At 39.0% G+C, this 19,607-nt stretch overlaps 2 protein-coding genes across 7 annotated transcripts in view; one reads left to right on the forward strand and one right to left on the reverse strand.

Moving 5' to 3' along the window:
* Positions 1 to 1,076: 1,076 nt before the first annotated feature.
* Positions 1,077 to 17,729, forward strand: G6PC2 (glucose-6-phosphatase catalytic subunit 2). Of its 2 annotated transcripts, XM_042874777.1 has the most exons (7): positions 1,077 to 1,294; positions 1,629 to 1,738; positions 2,517 to 2,628; positions 3,472 to 3,587; positions 4,196 to 4,416; positions 14,717 to 14,837; positions 16,674 to 17,729. In XM_042874777.1, the coding sequence occupies exons 1-6, from the start codon at positions 1,077 to 1,079 to the stop codon at positions 14,831 to 14,833; spliced, it is 894 nt and encodes a 297-aa protein (XP_042730711.1). In that variant the 3' UTR covers positions 14,834 to 14,837; positions 16,674 to 17,729. The 2 variants fall into 2 exon arrangements, with proteins under 2 accessions (XP_042730711.1, XP_042730710.1); XM_042874776.1 differs by lacking the exons at positions 14,717 to 14,837; positions 16,674 to 17,729 and having other exon boundaries at positions 4,196 to 4,896.
* Positions 8,244 to 19,607, reverse strand: part of ABCB11 (ATP binding cassette subfamily B member 11) — a 44,644-nt gene continuing 33,280 nt past the window's right edge. For all 5 annotated transcript variants that reach the window (XM_042874772.1, XM_042874773.1, XM_042874771.1 and 2 more), the window contains 9 exons: positions 17,633 to 17,737; positions 17,373 to 17,534; positions 15,801 to 16,004; positions 13,757 to 13,998; positions 13,489 to 13,645; positions 12,384 to 12,581; positions 11,441 to 11,647; positions 10,433 to 10,579; positions 8,244 to 9,760 (listed from right to left, as the gene is read on the reverse strand). In XM_042874772.1, the coding sequence (XP_042730706.1) occupies positions 9,560 to 9,760; positions 10,433 to 10,579; positions 11,441 to 11,647; positions 12,384 to 12,581; positions 13,489 to 13,645; positions 13,757 to 13,998; positions 15,801 to 16,004; positions 17,373 to 17,534; positions 17,633 to 17,737 (1,623 nt within the window). In that variant the 3' untranslated portion in view covers positions 8,244 to 9,559. The remainder of the gene's footprint in view (positions 9,761 to 10,432; positions 10,580 to 11,440; positions 11,648 to 12,383; positions 12,582 to 13,488; positions 13,646 to 13,756; positions 13,999 to 15,800; positions 16,005 to 17,372; positions 17,535 to 17,632; positions 17,738 to 19,607) is intronic.

The following is a 19,607-nucleotide window of genomic DNA, read 5'->3' on the forward strand; positions in this document are numbered from 1 at the left end:
ATGCTATCATCAGATGCTTGGTATCCACGTTATCGCTGGGGAAGAGCATTTGTCATGCAGTCACCTTATAAATGAGCATGATCTTTACCTATGCTATATTTAGTAATATTAATGTTGATTGGTCTGATGTGTGCTACTGTATTATTTGTTCTGTGTATTTAAAATCGGACTGTCTGGCAGGATCTCAGTGGATCTCCTTTTGGCTGTTCATCATGGTGGACCCAAGTGCTTCTCTTGGAAGTACACTGGATTGTGCGGCAGTGTGGAGCATTTCTGCTGGGCTGGGGAGCAGGCCGGGAGCTGCAATAGGGCAGGTTCAGCTCCCTGTGGCACAGGTGTGTAGCACTTGTGTCATAAGCAAGGTGTGTGAACAGCAATACTGAAGGAGGTGGTATGGACACTAAGCATCGTCTGCAGCACGGGGGTTAACATGGCCTCCCTCATCAAGGAAATAATTATTTTCACTGCTCTGAGAAAATTGCCTTTTAAAAAATGAATCTGGTGTCCAACAAAATCGTTAATGTATGGATGCTTGTTGCTTTTTACTTTGATTAAAAATGAGCTGTGCAACGTATTAGGTGCAGTATGGTAGCCAAATTCTACTTCAGACTGTGATGTACAGTTTTAATGACAGTTCTGCAAGGGCCAATCACTGTGTATTCTTTATACAGGCAACACTTAATGAAGTATACACATTACTAATGTCCATCCTGCAGAGAAATGAGCTGTGAAAAAATTCAAGCAAACATGTTCCAACTGTTCATACAAAGGATTGCATAAGTCACGCATTGTGTTTCCACAAAACTTTCCCCACAATTTGCTGCTGATCAGCATGTACTTCGGTTACTTTCCTCCAATTAAAATTTGCAAACAGACCAGCTTTCCAGTGCTAACAGAGATTCGGAGCCACGTGTTTCAGGAATGGCTGGGCACGCCACACCGATACAATATAAAGGCAACGTTAATCACCTTCTCTCTCACTTTTTAATAGCTCCCTTCTATGGTTCTCATTCTCCCTCAGTAGAGACTTAAAAGAACTTTATTATATTTCAAATACAGTTTAATCAGTTTTAATCATGGATCTCCTTCATAGCAATGGAGTGCTTATCATTCAGCATTTACAGAGAGACTACAGGGCTTATCAGGATTTCCTTAATTTTATGTCACATGTTGGAGATCCTCGGAATATATTCTCATTTTATTTTCCTCTTTGGTTTCAGCTCAACCAAGTGGTTGGTACTAAAATGATATGGGTGGCAGTCATTGGTGATTGGTTCAACCTGATATTTAAATGGTAAGAAGTTGTATTTATTCTAAAATTTGCTATCTCTATGGTTTCTATATGGTTAGCATATGTTCCTCAAGTTTGGAAAGTGTTCTGTGGATGGTGTAGGGGTAGACTTTTCCCCATAATTTAAAATAAGGTTTCACGATGAAGATTTTTAATGGAAGTTTGAAATGAAATTTTGCTAGGACAAGAACCTATAGCACTGTTATACAACAATTTTGCCAGTATAGTCTTTTGTGTTTGCTGTAATGTTATTGATCATGCTTTGCTGAGGTGTTCTTAGATAAAAATCTTTTTATTGCATTTCTTCTTCATTTTATTTTATTTTATTTTCTGTTAGGATTTTATTTGGTCATCGTCCCTACTGGTGGGTGCATGAAACAATGATTTATCCCAATCAGTCAAGCCCATGCCTTGAACAGTTTCCTATAACATGTGAAACTGGACCAGGTAAGAAATGTTGGAGATTGCACTGAAACATTTAATATGTATGGTGGCTCTGGGGGTAAGTAGAGGATGTGACTTAAGATGATTCTGTATGGTATTAAAAATATGAAGTAGCCTATGGATACTTAATTTCTAGAGTATATGCTGCAACCCTGGGAGGAGTTCTAGTGTTCATAACAGCAAGGTAACAGTTCAAGTTCCAGCATGAATATTTGTTGAATTAGGCCACTGGCTACTCAGATTTACACAGATGTCTTCAACTAGCTCAGGTATGCCATAACTTGATGTATATGAAAGAAATACAGCAGTTTGGCACGTTCCATGTAAGTGTGTTGCTGCAGAAAAAGATAAATATTACTTGTTATCTCATGTTCTTTATATTGCAGTGACTCTTTGGGGAAAAATAATATTGAGTACTGTAAAAATATGACAATTTTGTAAAGACATTAGTATTCCACTAGCAAATAAATGCTCTGTTTTTTAACCACAGTCCAAGTGATGGAAAAATGCTATGCTTTCTGATCAAGATACTGGCTCATGCTGGTATAGAATGGGTAATCTGTTACCTGCTTGATTACTGGCAAATATTCTAGATTAGAAATAGATCAATCTGCTAAAAAAATTATATTGAGAAAACAAACTTGAAAAGTAGTTAATATTCTTTCTGCCTTTGGTTTTTCCTGAATCATCAGATGCCTGAATAACTGCCAGTAGACATTTTCTGTATGCCTGTTACAGTCATCATTTCTAAGCTTAAACTTTTCCTTTTTGTTTTTATTAGGGAGCCCATCTGGACATGCCATGGGATCTTCCTGCGTCTGGTATGTAATGGTAACAGCAGCACTTAGCTACACAGTGAGGTGGAAAGAGAAATCAGCAATTACCCTTCACAGGTCAGTATCTTTCCATTATGGTAACTCTTACTGATTTCTGTTATCATGTTATGCTTTTAACGGACTTATTCTAACCAAATATTCATAGTAGGTTTTATCCAGTTTGTTTAAAAAAAAAAAAAAAGAAAAAAAAAACACAAACAAAAGCAAAACACTGCAATGTACTTCAACTGAAGACAAAGAATATTAAGAAAAGTTATGCATTTCTATAGGTCAGTATTTAATAACTTACACACATTACATCACGATCTCCCTGAATCAGCCTCCTATTAAAGACTGCATCAGGTCTTTAGTGTCAGAAATGTTAAATTCTGTCAATTTTTTACATGTTGGATTTTTTTCTTCTTTTTAATACTGAGTAAATTTACTGCTTCCATGGTAGTCATTCTTACCCTATTTGAAAGCAAACACGCACTGCTAGCTCTTCAGCACGATGGGGAAGCCCTGTAACGTAAACTTTGGTGTCTGTGCTTTCCAAGTTTGGCAAGGCTGTCCCTGTATTAAACTAAATTAATGATATTTTGTGTTTGAATGTGCCTTTATGATGCTAAAAATGTTCAAAGCAATAGTTCTAATTTAGCTTGCCTTTCATCACTAAAATATGATAGTGTCAAAATCTGAAACTACTGAAGTCAATTCTTGCAGCCCTGGATGTGGCTGCAAGTTAACTAACTACTCTTGCTAGTATTTTAGTACTGACTTCCAGTCTTTAATCCTATGATTCTAAACTTCTCTACTTGTAAATCTCTGCTTGGTTAAAATATGAGCCTGACACAAATGCACCTGATGTAAATTATGAGATGAAATATCAGCATTTTTAAGCGTCTTTCTTCTTCCTCCTAGACTGACACGGTCATTACTCTGGACTATTTTTTGGATTATCCAGATCAGTGTGTGCATCTCAAGAGTATTCATAGCAACACATTTCCCTCATCAAGTTATTCTTGGAGTATTTGCTGGTAATGTTGCTAATTTTTCTTTCCTTCACATATGCAAAATCCAAAAATTCTGAAATATGAGAAAAGGCAAGAGATTTTGAGTAATGCTACTCAATATGCATTTCTCGTGGTACTCTGCAGTCTCTGGAAGATAATAGTCTAATTGTGAAATTTGCAAACTGTGTAAGGCAGTATGTGTCTGCTGTCTTTGTAGTCACAACCTGTGTAAGAACTGCTGTTGAAATCTGCATTGCTGTGCCAGTCTTTGAAATTTTCTTCTAGAAAAGGAATGTTCAAGTTTACCTCTAGTTTTGCAAAGGTTGTCATGTGGGTGATGCAGTCTGGCCTAACGCATGTCTTCTATAGGAAAAAAAAAAACAACACCTGGTGCTTGGCATTTAACCCTTCTTTTCCAAACCTAGCAGTTTTGAGAGAAAAGTCTTTCCATCTACCACAGAAGTGGTAAATTGTGTGTATGTGAATACATTTGTATCTATGTGTATTTCTATAAATGCATGTGGATACATATGTATATTCTGTCTTCAAAAGCCAACTCCTACAGGGGCACTGTAAGAAGTACTTAGTAATTAGTGTGTTGTTCCCTGTAACACTGACTTTCTTATCCACAGGAATTGTTGTGGCAGAAGCATTTGAGCACACTCCTGCTATTCAGACAGCAAGCTTGAGAATGTACATCAAGACAAACTTGTTTCTTTTCATCTTTGCCCTTGGTTTTTACCTAGTCCTCAAGCTTCTTGATATTGACTTGCTGTGGTCTGTCCCAAAGGCCAAGAAATGGTGTGCCAATCCAGACTGGATAAACATTGACACAACTCCCTTTGCTGGACTGGTGAGAAATTTAGGTGCATTCTTTGGCTTAGGTATTGGTATTAATTCAGAAATGTTCATCACCAGCTGCAAGGGTAAAAACAGCTGTAAGATAAGTTTCCGTGTATTGTGTATAGCTGCTTCTTTAGCTACACTACAGCTGTATAATTTTGTTAAGATACCTACTCACACTGAGTATTTGTTCTACATTCTCTCTTTTTGTAAGAGTGCAGCTATGCCTCTGACTGTAGTCGCCTTGGTTCCATACTGTGTCCACACGTTAATGAGGACAACTGATAAGAAATGTAATTAGATAAGGTTTCCAAATGGTTGCAAGTGCAAGGATATGAACTGTTCAAGAGCCCTCCACAAAGGCAGTTCTAACTCATGTTAACCAAGGGGGATGCCACTGCACCTTTGATGTGCTCCTGGTAAGTAGTCTGTATATCCCAAATCAGTGCGTTCAAGAATGGTTTTGGCAGCTCAGAAATATTAAGTAGTTGCTGACTTTATTCCTAGAAGCATTGCAATGAAGGATGCTGCAGTATGGTTTTCTTAAAGTAAAGTATAGCTTTATTCAGCTACTAATAATAGCTTATTAAAGTAAAGGCTAGCTTTATTCAGCTACTTGGTCACCTTTTTGTTCTGTCCATTGCCAACTAGATGGTGCTTTGGGCCTCAGTGGTATATAGTGGTACACAATATTTAATTTTTTAACATGTAGATGTGTGCTAAACTGCTAGCTAATGGAGTGACAGTATTACACCACCTGCAACTGTACAACTGTCCCCGAGCACTGCGAAAAAAACCAATGCAGTTATCAGGAAGATTTCTATAGGTCTGTCTTCTTGCGCTTCCCGAGCTAACAGCTTCTGCTTAAGCCAGATGCAAAAAAAAAAATAAAAGAAAATTTGTTCCAATTAGACTCTGTAGAATATATTGTTGCATTACTGTGACTTTTGAATTTTTTACTTTTAAAAATGATCATATAAATCATGAATGATAATGATTACACTTTTGATGTTGAAAATACATGAGTTTGATGTAGTAAATATTGTAGTGCTGCACGTCTACATAGAGCAACAAATATAGAAAGCTGTCAATCACTAAACTAGCTCAGCATACTCCCTCAAGAATGTTGTTCATGCTCCTGTATTGCAAGTGTAAATTAGTTTAATTCTGTCATTTCAAGAGTCACACATCAGAATCAGTTACTGCTTCTGAAAATCATGAAAATGGGATTGAAGAGTAAGCTTGGCTTATGCACAGAAGTTACTAATATGCTAAATGTAAATTTATTACGTAGAACTGGCATTCTATAAATGGAAAGCCACATGCTTTCCCTTTTTTTCCCTTTTTGTTCACTATTTGTCACCTACTGTTGCGTATTTACTTTCACTGCCCAACCTCTAAGCAATATCATCCTTACAATACTGAGTATGCATGCAGCGTAAGGCTATAAAATAGGTAATGAGGGCTGTGTGTGTGTGATCTGATAGCAGTACAGCTTAGAAGATGTTAGCATGGTATTGCTTTGAACTTCCAGTTAGTAGTGGGATGTAAATAATCTTATTTAATTAGGAAAACGAGGCAAATTTTATTTGTCCCTTGGGAGTTCACATAATACAAATTTCAGGGAGATTCTTTCTTAAAAGCCTTCTAAGACTACTTTGACATTTTAAAAGTTTTTAACAGTCTGAAGAGTGCTCTGCTTTACATAACTGCCATTGTTGTCTTTAATGATTCTCTGAACTCTTCTCTCACAGCATGTGGCTTGAAACCAACCTTATCTATAATTACGAGTCTTTAAAATTTAAGCAAGTATGACTAAGCTAATGGGACTGGAAACAAATAATGAAGAACTAAAAGACAGCTCTGGCAAAGATTTCTCCTACATTCAGTTTGCTCTTCAGTGCTTGGTTATTCCCTAGTAGAATGTAACATACAAAGCGCTAGAAGGTTGGTCTAGCTGTCCTTCTGTCTGTCTATCCTGGCCAGCAGTAGGAGATGCTCTATACATAGCAATCTGGCTATTGCAGCAATGTTTGCCCCTATTGGCAATGTGAGCAGTCTTAAGAGAGGAATTACGAGTAGACACATTTCATGCTATGTGAGGGTCTGCACTTTGTGGTACTGACAAAGATTCTTGGAACCAGTATTAGCATTGACAACCACATGTGTAGAATGACAACTAACAGTTCTGCAGTATTCTTTTATACAGCATGTAGATGCATAAGATGAAAACAAGCTCACTTGTCTTCTTGGAGCTTCCTATTAATTCAGCCTGCAACCACAGTGCTTCAGGGAAAGGGACCAGCTTCCTGTCTGAACCATCTCTTATTTTTTTCTGAAACTACTGAAATATTACTAAAACTAAGCATGATGGGAAAACTGAATAAATGCAGTTAGTTTCATTTTACCTATAACTTCATAAGTTAAACTGTTGATATGGCAGTAGAATAGGCATTTTCTGAGCAGCTGTAGTGTGTTGGGCTACAGAGTTTTGCGCTTCTGCCTTAAAGAATCTCAACAGAGGGCTCCCAAAACTTCAGACTGGCTAGCTCTTTCTAGAGTGGTGGGATAAACAAATGTCAGATCAATCTTGAGATTTTGACAGAATTAGTAAATGAGGAGTTGGCCATTTCATTGATACAGAAAAATAAGTCTATGTGTCCCTTAGGCTTTAGTGAATTTACCACAGTTGAAAATTACACCTCAAGCCTTCTTTAATAAGGAGCTTCTTTAATTTAACTAGGAGCTTTCAAGTTGTTAAACATTGAAAGTATAACTTCATCAGGCTTTTGTAGCTGTTTTAAATTAACTTTCTGTATAACGAGAAAGCGCTTACCTGATTCTCTTGCTCTCAGTAATGGGGTCCCAGGAGAAAGTTAATCTTTTATTCTTGACTTAGAGATCTTCTAAATGGGATAATGCAGTGCCAAAAGTCCTTCTGCAGAAAGATCCTGAAAGATTCTTACTAACCTGTAGCTGAATTATGTGAAGTAGCAGTTGAAAAGGCAAGTGATCCTCACTCCTCCTACAAACTAGCTCTCAAGCTGGCACTGCATCCAGTTCACAATGCTTATTTTCACCAATAAGCAGCTTTTCTCTTCCTCCCTCTCCTCCTTCCTGCCTAAACATTCTTCCCTCTGCTCAGACATGTCACTCTGACTGCACCTTAGTCCCTTCACACAGGTACTAAAGGAATTTACAATCAACTGGTTTCAATTGCACACAGCTACAAAATGGCAGGAGGTGGCAACCAAGAACGGGCAGGAGCAATGCAACTTTTGTATACTGTGAGTACCTTCTGTTAGCAAGTATGTCTGTATAATACATAACTCCCAATATGTATCAGTCACCTAAAAATAGTTACCTCACTGAGAAGAGCAGCTTAATTAGCAATTGTACCACCCAGCTGGGCCCAGGCTAGCATAGCTTCATTGGCCTTCTCAACAGTTCTGTACTGCAGAGCAGATCTTTGCTACAGACATTAGCTAAATACATTCAAATATTTGCTGTCTGCTGTGGATACTGAAGGGTAAGAGATGCTAAAGCACAAGGCAGTAAGAAATGCCAGTCATTCTGTAGATAGTTTCACTCCTGAGTCCCCACATCTAATTACTGCTTTGAAACATAAAAAGGCTATGATAATTAAAACAGAAGGTTAATAATGAACTTCCTTGTTCATTTGCAGTTAGTGACCAGAACACAAATTTCTTTGGGACAAATAGCACTTCAAAGTCAATTATGTGGTTTCACAAGATTCTGATGAAGGCATTCTGTAAGTGGAATTGCATAAATCTGGAAATTATTTTTTGCTGCATGGAATTAAGACATGGATCCTACTGAAGTTTTCAACCTTCCACCTTTATTTAAGTTTTAGCAGTTGTACTATTCCATAGTTTTATAATATATAGTTTTATGGGGTGACTTGTTACAAAGTGGGGGAAATCTACACACGTGAACTGCAGATATCAGGATGTTGAGAATTACTTTTCCAGTTAATACTCTACCTTTCCAAATCAAGATTTAAATTTTAATACTGTAATTTGTCTCAGTATTCCCAACCAATACTTAGTAAACATATTCCAGGAAAACAAGTTAGTAGTACTTATTTAAAAAACTTTTACAGATACAAGTCTCTGGCAGAGGAAGATACTTCCTGATCTCTGTTGTTCTATTTCTTAGATCTGCTTCATACAAACAGCTAGTTAATTATGGCTAAAAATTCATAATTTTTTTCACTTTTACCATTTCTGTAAAAAATAATTTCCAAAGGCATTTCTGTGCCTTCTGAAGAAAAAAACACAACACATTATCTATCATTGTCTCAATAGAAGTGATTTAAATAACTGTGCCAATCAATTACCTGTAGGATTTTACATTGATTTATCTAAAGCGTTTGTTGATATTCAAAATCTATTTGGCAGCTTTGGTCAGAGCAGCGTGTAGGAGAACTGAGACTTACCAGGCTATATTCCTCATCTGAGTTATTTATTTCCTTACTGTTGTGAAGCTGCCTTCTTTGTGAGCACTGGTTTTACTGGAAGGGTACTGCTACGTCAAGCTGAGGGCTCCATGTGTTCGCTCTGTACCCAGGGGCAACCTGGCCTCTTCCAGCATCACAGCTGAAGTAGGCATGGAATGAAGTGGTGCAAAGGGTCAAAGCTTTGTACCCAGGAGGAGGGTATCTATTATAATCCTCACTAGAGCAGAACATCAGGAGGAATTTGAACCCTTCAGTAATACACTTTTGTGCTTGGGATTGTTTTTTAATTCATACAGCTTACCTCAAGAAGTGGCAGTTTCCAGGACATCAGAATGGATTCTTCCTTGACTGCTAATTAAGGGAGGGACTGAACTATACAGTCTGACTGCAGGCGGTGCCAATTTCCCAGCTCACCAGTGAACATCTTCCTATTTTCAGGTTTTCTCTCCCTTTGCAGTTGGCTGAGAACTATTTCCTGAATGTATTAGCCTATGCTTAACCCCCTCCATGTGCCCAATCAACTGCTTAACCAGAAAGCTACATAGATTTAAGTTACTGTGTAACTCACAGTACTGCAGAGCACTTTTTAGCACAGAGGGGTACCAACATACACATACCTACTTCAAAGTACTCGTTCAGATAAACAGTCTTTGAAATGTAGCATCGCAGCAATTCAGCTAATTGGGGCTCCAGTGGTAACGAGCTTATAGTATGCTCCTTCCATTGCCATCAGTTCATCATGAGTGCCCCTTTCAATGATGATTCCTTGTGACATCACAGCAATGATGTCGGCATTCTCGATTGTGGACAGGCGGTGGGCAATGACGATGCAGGTGCGCCCTTCTCTGGCCTTATCCAGTGCTGCTTGCACAGTCTAAGAGCAACAAAGAAAGCATCAGAGTGAAAATGGGCAAATCAAATTGGGGCTCAGAGCTGGAGAGATCCGATTGCTTCAGACTAATTAACTATATTGTGCAATATTTGTACTAAAAAGGGAAAGGTAAAAATGCAGTAAGAATCAAACTGTAAGGAAAGTCTTTTTTTCAGCTGACACACTCAGCTTGGATGTGCTTCTAAATTTCTACCAATTCTCTAATATCCAAGTGAGTGTGACCAAGCCAAGGAATTTATTGTCCAGCTCTCAGGCCCTGCACTGCTGTTTTTATTGGATATTCAGACTCATCATCAGACACTTCTGTGGTGGTTTAGTTTGTTTTTATGTGCAAAAGCTGTATTTATGACAGATTCCCACTGAATGCTGTGAAACCCAGGGAATTAGTATGCACAGTAGACAGAAAGTACTGCTTCTTAATGACAGTTTAAGAGTCTCTGTAGCTGGCTATTGACTTTATAGCCATACTTCCTCGATCTTTCAAAAAGATCATTAAAAGTGTAAGTGCTGAATTAGCAGTGGTCATGTAATGACCATTATGCTGTGGTAAAGTGATCTTTGTGCAGCAGGATGTCTCCACAGATCAGAAGGTGGCATTGTACTTTGTAAGCCATTGCATTAATTTTCCCTTACTTCTTATCATTGCAAACTTACCTTTTCACTTTCTGTGTCTAAGGCAGATGTAGCTTCATCCAATAATAAAATTTTAGGATCTCGTATGATGGCCCTCGCTATAGCAATACGTTGTTTTTGCCCACGAGACAGCTGAGATCCTTGAGCACCAACATTAGTTTCATATTTCTGAAAAATATGCCAAAGGAAGATCTTTATCTAGCTGTAAACAAACAAGTGCACAAGCTCAAGGAGCAGCGGAGGAGAGAGGCGGGAGTTCTGACCATTGCTGTCTCCTCCTTAAAGAATCTGGGAAGACAGAAATACTTTAAGAGCGATACAGATGTTCAGGGAGATATCTTTGAACCATGTTTTGTAGTACGGTAACAGGCCTGAAAAATTTGATGGCAAGATGATGATTGATTTGTGTGAAGCAAAAGAAATCCCTGACCTAGATTTGGGAGAAGAGGCTAAAAGAGACTGTGGGGCTCACTGGACAAGAGCTTTGTTTGCGTGCATAAATTATATACGTATCTTTCATGTTCTTATGATTTATGTCTGTATGATTTCAGTGCATTTAAATACCTCCCCCGTGTGCATAAGCAGCCAGCTTCAAGTGTTTTGACTGAGGTATTGTACCCTAATTGCAGGGCAGCACTCCCACAGCTGAGAACAGGATCTGTATTTCCTGTATAATACTGTATAATGCTTACCAATAATGCTGTATAATGCTTACAACACTGTAGAATGCTTTGACTGCTGAACAATACTTCCTCTTTTTTCTTATCAATTGCTTTGAGAATCTTCCCTTTTCTCCTAATTTAGAATCATATTATTTTTAGTCTTAGAAACGTTTGCCTACTGTGTAAGAAAACAGAACAACTCACACCCAAGCTCTCGGAAACAAAGAGTGGTCTTTTCTCCTACCATTCTAGTTGTAAAGGAAAGACATAAAATATTTACTGCAGCAATTTCAACTGGTTTTGGTGCAACCCTCTGCAACGACCAGCTGAACAGTGTGTCCCGCAGCCAAGCCTCAGGTATACTTACTTCAGGAAGTGACATGACAAAATCATGCAGCTGAGCCTTCTTGGCTGCTTCTATGACTTTTTCCATTGTCGTGTCCTTAGTGTTACTGCCATACTTAATGTTGTCAGCAATGCTGCAGTCGAATAGCACAGGTTCCTGAGACACTACTCCAATTTTTGATCTGAGAAACTGTACATTTACTTTCTTGGTGTCATGTCCATCTATTAACTACCAGGAAATAGGAGAAAACATAAAACGTCATTCCAAAATGACCTGCAAAGCCAGTTAGTTTACAGTATAAGTAAACGATTTGTTAATAAACTACAAGCAAGACTGACATGAGGTAATTTGAAGTATCTCTTACATTTGACCTCTTTATACATGACGAATACTTTCCAGCTGTGTCTGTGATCCAGCCAAATTCTATACCATCTGATTACTCTTAACTCCAACTGAACTTTTACTGCCTCAGGTTAGGCACATGTTTTGTTGCCTTGCCAGGCTTAATGATCACCACCCTTATTTTTGTCAAAGGATGAGATTCTGACTGAATGATTAAGTTTTTACAAGGAAGAGTTATAAAAGCTAGATAACTATAATCCGCAAAGGAGCTGCATGTTAAAACTATGTATTAGTTAGTGATGTTCCAGATTCCACTGCTTCAGCCAAGCTTGATTCTTGTTTGTGTTCCCACAACATCAGCCACACACTGTATGATTCATACTGGAGCTACCAATGTGATTTCCTGAGGTCTTTATAATGCAGGAGGTGAGTAGTTCTTATTTTTCCTCAGTACATCTGAGATGATGCCCAGAGTTTGAACAGTCCTCCTTTGAAAAGGAGCTGAAAACCCAAGCTGCATGTGTAGAGACACAGTGCTAGGTTCCACGTTTGGACACAGTCAGAAGAGTCCATGTAGCATTGCTGAAGACAACAGTACACAAATCATGTTTTCTTTGCTTACCACACTTCCTTTCTCAGGATCATAGAAACGCTCCAGAAGCTGGACACTGGTGCTCTTACCACAGCCGCTACTGCCAACAAATGCCAATGTCTGTCCAGGCTTAACAGCTACAGTCAGTCCTTTCAGGACCTGAATATCGGGCCGCGAGGGGTATGTGAATTTACAGTTAAGAAATTCAATGCTCCCCTTAAAATCATCCTAGTGAAAAAATGAGAAACACTGCAATGATCTCAAGCTCAAAACTGAGTCATAAAGTAGAAAACAACTCCTCCTCAAATTCATTTCTTGCATCTGTTATTCAAAATGTTATAGCAGCGCTCGTGAAATTAGCATAGAAAGAGTCATTATAAACTTACTGGCACAGCTGTTCTACAAGGTGAAGTCATTAGTCATTAAACCGAAGCTCTACTGACACATCCCTGTACTACACCGGCCCGAAGGAACAACTGGAAGTGGGATTACCTTGCCAACTAGTAAGTTACTCATTTTAATACAGATACTGTGTAAGTACAAATTTGGTGACTATATAAAGATATTTGTGTGAAAAGTTTTCGTTTTTGTTTTAGATCTACTAAACTTTGTGATGTTAAAACAATATGTGAATTCTGGTCAATTTAATGTATTTGGGACAAATATTTCAAGAATTCCTTTAAAGCTGAAAGAAAGCTAAATGAAAAATACATCTTTTTAATTTGCTACGTCTGAGTTTTCCACTGACCGAAAACATTTTCATTTTGTCCTATTCAGAATTTTTTTTCCTTCTCACGAACACTTCCAACTTCTATATGAACTAAAAAAAAAAGCATTACAAGGTGGCTGTAATAACTATCAGAAAGCAAAAGCACGCTGTTTGGTGAATCATTCGAATTACTGCTATTGCAATCCACAGGAGTTTTACATAAATTCCTAATAGCCATGCTTTATGTTACTCTTGCTGCCTACTACAGAGCTCACTGCTTCCAAAAGAGCAGATGTATCAATTATTTGGACAGAAGAACCTTACTGTAAAGTAGCGATCCCCAGTGTTTTTAAATTGTTACTGCAACTTCAGTGCTTATTTTGAGCTGAGTGACATCTCATACCACTCATCTATCTCCACACTTACCCATTTTTCTCCTTTTTTGCTGTAAACACTGATTTTAGGAAGCCGATCGATGAGTTGAAACAAGCGTGCAGCAGATGTTTTGGCTTTGGCATAGTTCGGGGTGTAGGAAGAAGCTCTTCCCAAAGAAGTCCCACTGGTCACGATTGCAGAGATCACTCTGTAGGAAAAGTGAACGTGGTTACTCTTGGGCAGCCATCAGGAAGCTGTGCGCTCTGCCCAAACCAGCACCAGGAGAGGAGCCTGTGCCTGGCCCCATGCAGGCTCTTACCTGAACACAAAGCTGTAATGGAGCCCCTCAGTTTGAACCAGAAAGCCTCCATATCTGTAAGATACGGAGTTGGCTATGAACACTATGCTCTGGGCGAAGCCAAAGCAGATTCCATAAACATTTGCTTTTTTGATTGCAGCTCTGTACGGCATATCCAGGTTCTTCTCAAAAGCATCAATAAACTTTTTTTCTTTCCCTATCCCAGCCACAGTTCTGATGTTAGAGAGAGCTTCACTGGAAATCTGGAGGAGAAAAAAAAAAAAGAATAGTAAAATGCTTATCCCTGCTTATCTCAAGTAATTTTATTTGGAAATTGGTTTAACAATGCTGTCGTTTGCCTGGAGTTCATAAGTAGTTTCATGGTATGACATTTCCTGTGTTTTCAGCACACGGATGTTTTTATCAAACAGAAAGAGATCTCAATATATAAACCATTACAAAGTATGCCATTCAATTTCAGGGTATTTCTTATGGTCAAAATTAAGGGTCACATCTGTTGCATTATTACACAACTTGAAGCAGAAAATAATTAGGTACAGTGCATTTGTCCAGGCTGCTTTTCTATGTTTTATGTGGCTGGGGAACAGTCACAGTGGAGAAGCTTTTTATTTGGATGCAATGCTGGGAAATAAATTAGACAATAGCACCAGATATAATCAGTCATTGCCAAAACTGCTGAAGCACTGAATGCCCTTTTCATCCCAGCCTCTGAGTTGTTCTATTGAATACAAGCTTAAAGCTTGACTCAGTAGTAAAGTTTCTCTGTTTAAATCCCCAAATCAGTTCCAATATAACGTTTTATTACTTTTTGTAATTAAGCCATTCTGAATGTGAAACACTAGTCTGGCCATAATTCTTCCTTGGCTTTCTAGAACTGATGATAGTTCCTAACAGCCCTCACCAAAGGACCACGTGTGCCCTGTGAGCATTATTATTATTATTATTATTTTTGAATTCTAGAATTCTAAGGGACACCCTGAGCTACTTGCAGAGCTGAACAGGGCAAGGGCCCCATCCACCCATTTGCTGCACAGACATGGACAAGAGGAGGCTGAAGACAAGTCTCTGAGAGCTTAGCAGGGTAAGAAGGTTCAGGTGGGGCAGGGTGGGAGGTGGGCTGGGTAAGACATTTGGTGGTCAGAATTTGAATGGAGGAATGGGGAGGGTTGGCAGGAGTGAGAGATATGCAAGAATCATTTCTAGACAGGATAAAGAATTGTCTGGGAGCTCCGTGGAAGGAGCTCTGAGGTTTTGGGAGAGCTTATAAAGCACACTTTTGATGCTAGAAATATGAGAGCCCAAAGAGTGGGGAGAAGGCTAGTGTATTACTCAGAGAGCTAATATCTGACATGGTCTTCCTCATGTTGCCTGTCCTCTAAATCTGTGTTTCTGATACAGTTCAGTTTCTGCATGTTGAACTAGGGTAAATGTATTTAAGAAGGATAGGATTCTGGGCGATGTGCCAGAACTTACTGACTCAGAACTAAAGTCAAAGGAACGTCTGTGTTTCAAGTCAACAGAGCAGCCCACTGCTCTCTGTGGTTAGGAGTGAACTCTGTGAGAATATGATGTTCCTTTACCTTCCATACTCTCCCTGTCCTTATTTAGTACATGAGCTGGGAGCCTGCTCAGCTAGAGCAAGATTAAATAAACTTATTCTCAGCCTAGGAGATGGGGCAGTCCTCAGGGCCTTGCAGCTAACAGGGCATGGGATGCTGCTAACTGATACTGGAGTCAGAGTAACAGGGAAGAGAGCTTTAGCCAGAGATCAGCAAACGGGCATTTACATAAAACCTGATAAAAGTGGAACAGACAAATGAGAGAGTTGTGTCTACCATCCAATAACATTTGGAAAGTCATGTGCTCTAAGTGCTTTTGAGATCAGAGTTCCCAAAGCCGTTTCAGTAATTTTACAAGCTAAAACATTGCAACTTATTTGCAAAAAGTTGCTAGTTTCAATGCATTTGAATTACTGATGGTCTCAAATGTCTGGTTCTCAACTGCCCACAACTGCAAATATAAATTAGTTTTTCAGTAATGTTACCTGCCCAGTAGCTTCCAGAGCTTTCTTGTCCTGAGCAGCAAATCCTGTCAACATTTTAGCTTGCACAGCTCCAGACAGGGCCAAAAATGGCAGGAAACACATTATGACCAAACTCAGTTTCCAGCTGAAGTAGAAAGCGATAATGATGGCCACCCCAATGTTGGTGAAGGAGTTGATGATCATTCCTATCTGCGATCCAGTTGCCTTCAAAGAAAAGAAAAGGAGATGGCTGACCTGTACTCCAATTGTAATTTCAATTATTTTTAAATAATTTTTCCTGTAAAAGCTTAGAAAAATCTGAATGATATTAAAATACTGTAAGGCATTCACTGGCTGCTGACTGCACTGGAATTTAGCCAGTTCAGACATATGGCCTCCTATGAATTGTACTAACAAGACTGCAAATCTCTAGCATTCTTCTCATCACCAAAGTTTCCAATAAGAACTGAGAAAATGCTTTCTGATGACTGTGAGAAAGATAATGTATTGAAGCGAGTCCCCTTGATTCCTTATCTAAGTACTCTTTTCAGCCCCCACCATTTATACATCTAGAATTAAATAATAAGCAGAACCTTTTGTAACTTAAATATTAACACAACAAAGTCTTAGCTGCGTTTAAATCACTAAGAAACACCATTAAAATGTGCCCTGAAAGAGGCTGTACGAACAGAAGGGGTTTGCAGCTCCTTTTTCTGGTCCTTTGGAAACTGCTGCTGACAGGGTTTTTGGGAACCTCTTCTCTCATTCATCTTTAAATTCTTAGAACCTCCAGAAATAGTAGTTTTTAAAAACTAATCCATTATCTTCAGTCAAGATGAATCAGAACAATTACTTGTAATAGAAACATCTGTCTGTTTCCTTCTTTTTTTCTAGAAAACCACTTGCTTTGGAACCAAATGAAACGGTTCACTTCTAACAAAGCATCCATTCAGTGAAGTATACTAATAGCTCAGCATAATTTAATCCTCATCTCCTAAGGAATTCAGCACGTGGGTTGAGTGGGCCCCTTTCCCAAACTGGAACTCACACTGAAACTGACTGCCTGAATCCCCAGCTGGTGCACCAGCCAGTCCTGTCAATTGGTTCTTTATGTGGGCTGTCGCTTTAAATCAAAGCAGCAAGGAACAGTTTTGATACAGCATGAACAGTATCATCCTGTAAACAAGACTGGTGAACCTTGTGACAGTACCAGCCTGACATGCTTTTGAAATAAACACATAAGCACTGTGGCAAAGAGCTAACTCATCTTCAGAAGGAAAACAAAGAAAGCTCCTTGATGCTAATTCCAGTTTCACTGATGGCTGATATTAATTCAATTTATTTTTGTGTAATTTTCAGGTAATACAGACACCAATAGCGGTCAATGAGCTGTGATCCTAGTTATGCTTTTAGGTAAACACAGTGGTAATAGTTCCAAGTTCACAGTCTATGATAAACGGCAAAAGCTTAATTGACTGATCAAGGACTGGCCTACGCTGACTTTGCTGTTCTCATGCTCGTTAATTTCTGTGATGATGTGTCAAAATAGGCCTTCAATCTGTGCTTATATTAAAAGAATTATGAAGGTCTTACCCCTTGGACCTGTGATGCATCCGTTGCAAGCCTCGTAGTCAGTGCCCCAGGGCTGTTCCTCCGGTCATCAAACCAGCCGATGTCTTGCCCTAGCATAGCCTGGAAACCAATTTTCCTTAACCGTCTTGTAAGCAGCTCACCAGACTTGGCAAAGTTGTATCCCTGGATCACAAACAGTAAACAAAAAGGATTGTACAGAAAGAGATACACGCAGAAAATGGGATCAGAAACAAAATTTACTTACATTGCACTGTTATTACCTGTAAAAACTGTGTAAAAAATGAAACAATTCCAACCAAGACAAACAGCAGGCAGACACCATTGATCTGGACTTTTTGTTCTTCCTCATCAAGAATGGAGAAGGTCTTCAGGGAAAAAAAAAAAAAGAAAAAAAAAAAAGGATAACATAATATTAGAAGAGCCTGTTTTTATAAGACCACCACCAAAGGAAGTTACAAGCTGAGCCCAAGGGAGAGAACCGCATTTGGTCTTATTGGCTCAAGGACAAGTTCTGGTGACCTAGGAACTTACTGCTCTCCTCTGAGTTCTGGCCAGGAGGAGAGGGGACAAAAGGAAGGCTTATTCTGCTGCCTTTGGGCAGACGTGTCTTCCTAGGAGGTGAAACATCTGTATGTTCATTGCTGTTTCCAAAACCATTTGTTCATGACTCTACTGCTCCCCCAAGAATCACAGTTACCACACAGAGCTCTCCCTCCCCCCTCACAAATGCCAACTTCCATATTTCTCTAGGCTACACCTGGGTACAGAATATTGATTTTTTTACTCCTCTTAAACAAGTTTGTTATAGTCTCTGTTTGCATATACTGATTATTTTCTGTCCATGCATAGTTATAATTAATCACACACACACCAAAGGTCAATAACCAGAAGGGCAATAACATTAATGGCATAGAGACAAAGCAACTACAGCAGCCTCCATACCTCCTCTCTAATCTATGACAACTGCAACCTTATTGAGCCATACAAAGTACTCATAAGTAATTACACCTTAGGATGGCTCCTTGCATAACACTAATCGATGCCATAATTGCTCTAAGTAGGCTTCAAGAGAAGCCAGTGTCTTTTACTGAAAGTGTGGGGATACAAGCTATTTGCTCACTGATGGCTACTTGAGGAAGAGCTTTAGAACTTAAAGCAGAGCCCCTCCATCCTCATCCACTCCAATCTCCATTATATTTTCCTTTTATCTGTTGTTCTTTATATCTATCTCATCTTTTCCAAAAACTGCTGGTGTTACTGGCTGCTGCTGAAGCAGTGGAACACGTCTAAGAAGCCATTTTTACCAATTACTTTCCCTCACAACAGTTGATATTTATGTCAGTTAACCTACCTCAACTGCTGAACTGCTTATGCTACTTGCAGGGATAAGCCACAGCTCGTGGCTGTACTTCTCCACTAATGTTAAATTCATTCTAATTGGATTTCTCTCTTGCTATAAATTGCTTAATCTCTCGCCTTCTCAGCCCATCCTCTGTGCAGCTAGAAAAGCCATGCACTGAAGTACACGCCTACGCTCACCCTAAACTGAGAGCGGTAACTGTCCTGCAATTAAGAAGCAACAGTGGTTGGAAAGAGATCTCTGTACTGCAAACAGTTCAAACATATTTCCAATTGAATTTCACTGGAAAATGATTAATTTCCCATGCTTGGACAGTTTCACAATGAGAACCATAGAACAGCTGAGAAGAAACAACCAAGTAAAGTGTTCCCCGTTGTAAGCTTCTGATTTGAACAGAACAACTAAAGAGAGACATGCAGTATTATCCAGCTCTTCGCTGACTTCTTAGGACTAATTTTTTAGCACCTTCAAAAGGCAGACTTTGCTAAATTCACTCTTTCATTCTGCAGTTGTAAGGACTTTTTCCCATTGTTTCTCTAGTCTATTATTCCCACAGCATGAGCCCACATACCTGGCACAACATCACTGCAGACAGTCAAGCAGTTTGAAAGGCAGATGCCTGTTCCATCTGCCTGCCTTCCTTGGCAGCAGGCAGAAATTTCTTAAATTTATGAATAATAAAACACAGATATTGGACTTTGCTCATGTTGGCTATGGCTTCTTTTTTTTCTTGCAATCTCTTTCTTTTGATGAACTCAGACATTCAAGAGAAGGAATTCATCCACAATAAAGGAATTCAGCATCCTATAGGATGACTCAAGTCTTGACTTCGCAGTGTTAGGAAAACCCAACTCTCAAAAGGAATCAAAAGTTAG

This window comes from Lagopus leucura, unplaced genomic scaffold (genome assembly GCF_019238085.1).
Source record: "Lagopus leucura isolate 7727_CA_CO unplaced genomic scaffold, USGS_WTPT01 Super-Scaffold_100012, whole genome shotgun sequence".
NCBI lineage: Eukaryota > Metazoa > Chordata > Aves > Galliformes > Phasianidae > Lagopus > Lagopus leucura.

What these genes read in the sequence shown, in the direction of transcription:
- G6PC2 (XM_042874776.1), top strand. Translation starts at nt 1,077, where the DNA reads ATGGATCTCCTTCATAGCAATGGAGTGCTTATCATTCAGCATTTACAG. An exon ending in AACATGTGAAACTGGACCAG is followed by an intron (nt 1,739 to 2,516) that starts GTAAGAAATGTT and finishes TGTTTTTATTAG; the next exon opens with GGAGCCCATCTGGACATGCC. An exon ending in TATTCTTGGAGTATTTGCTG is followed by an intron (nt 3,588 to 4,195) that starts GTAATGTTGCTA and finishes TCTTATCCACAG; the next exon opens with GAATTGTTGTGGCAGAAGCA.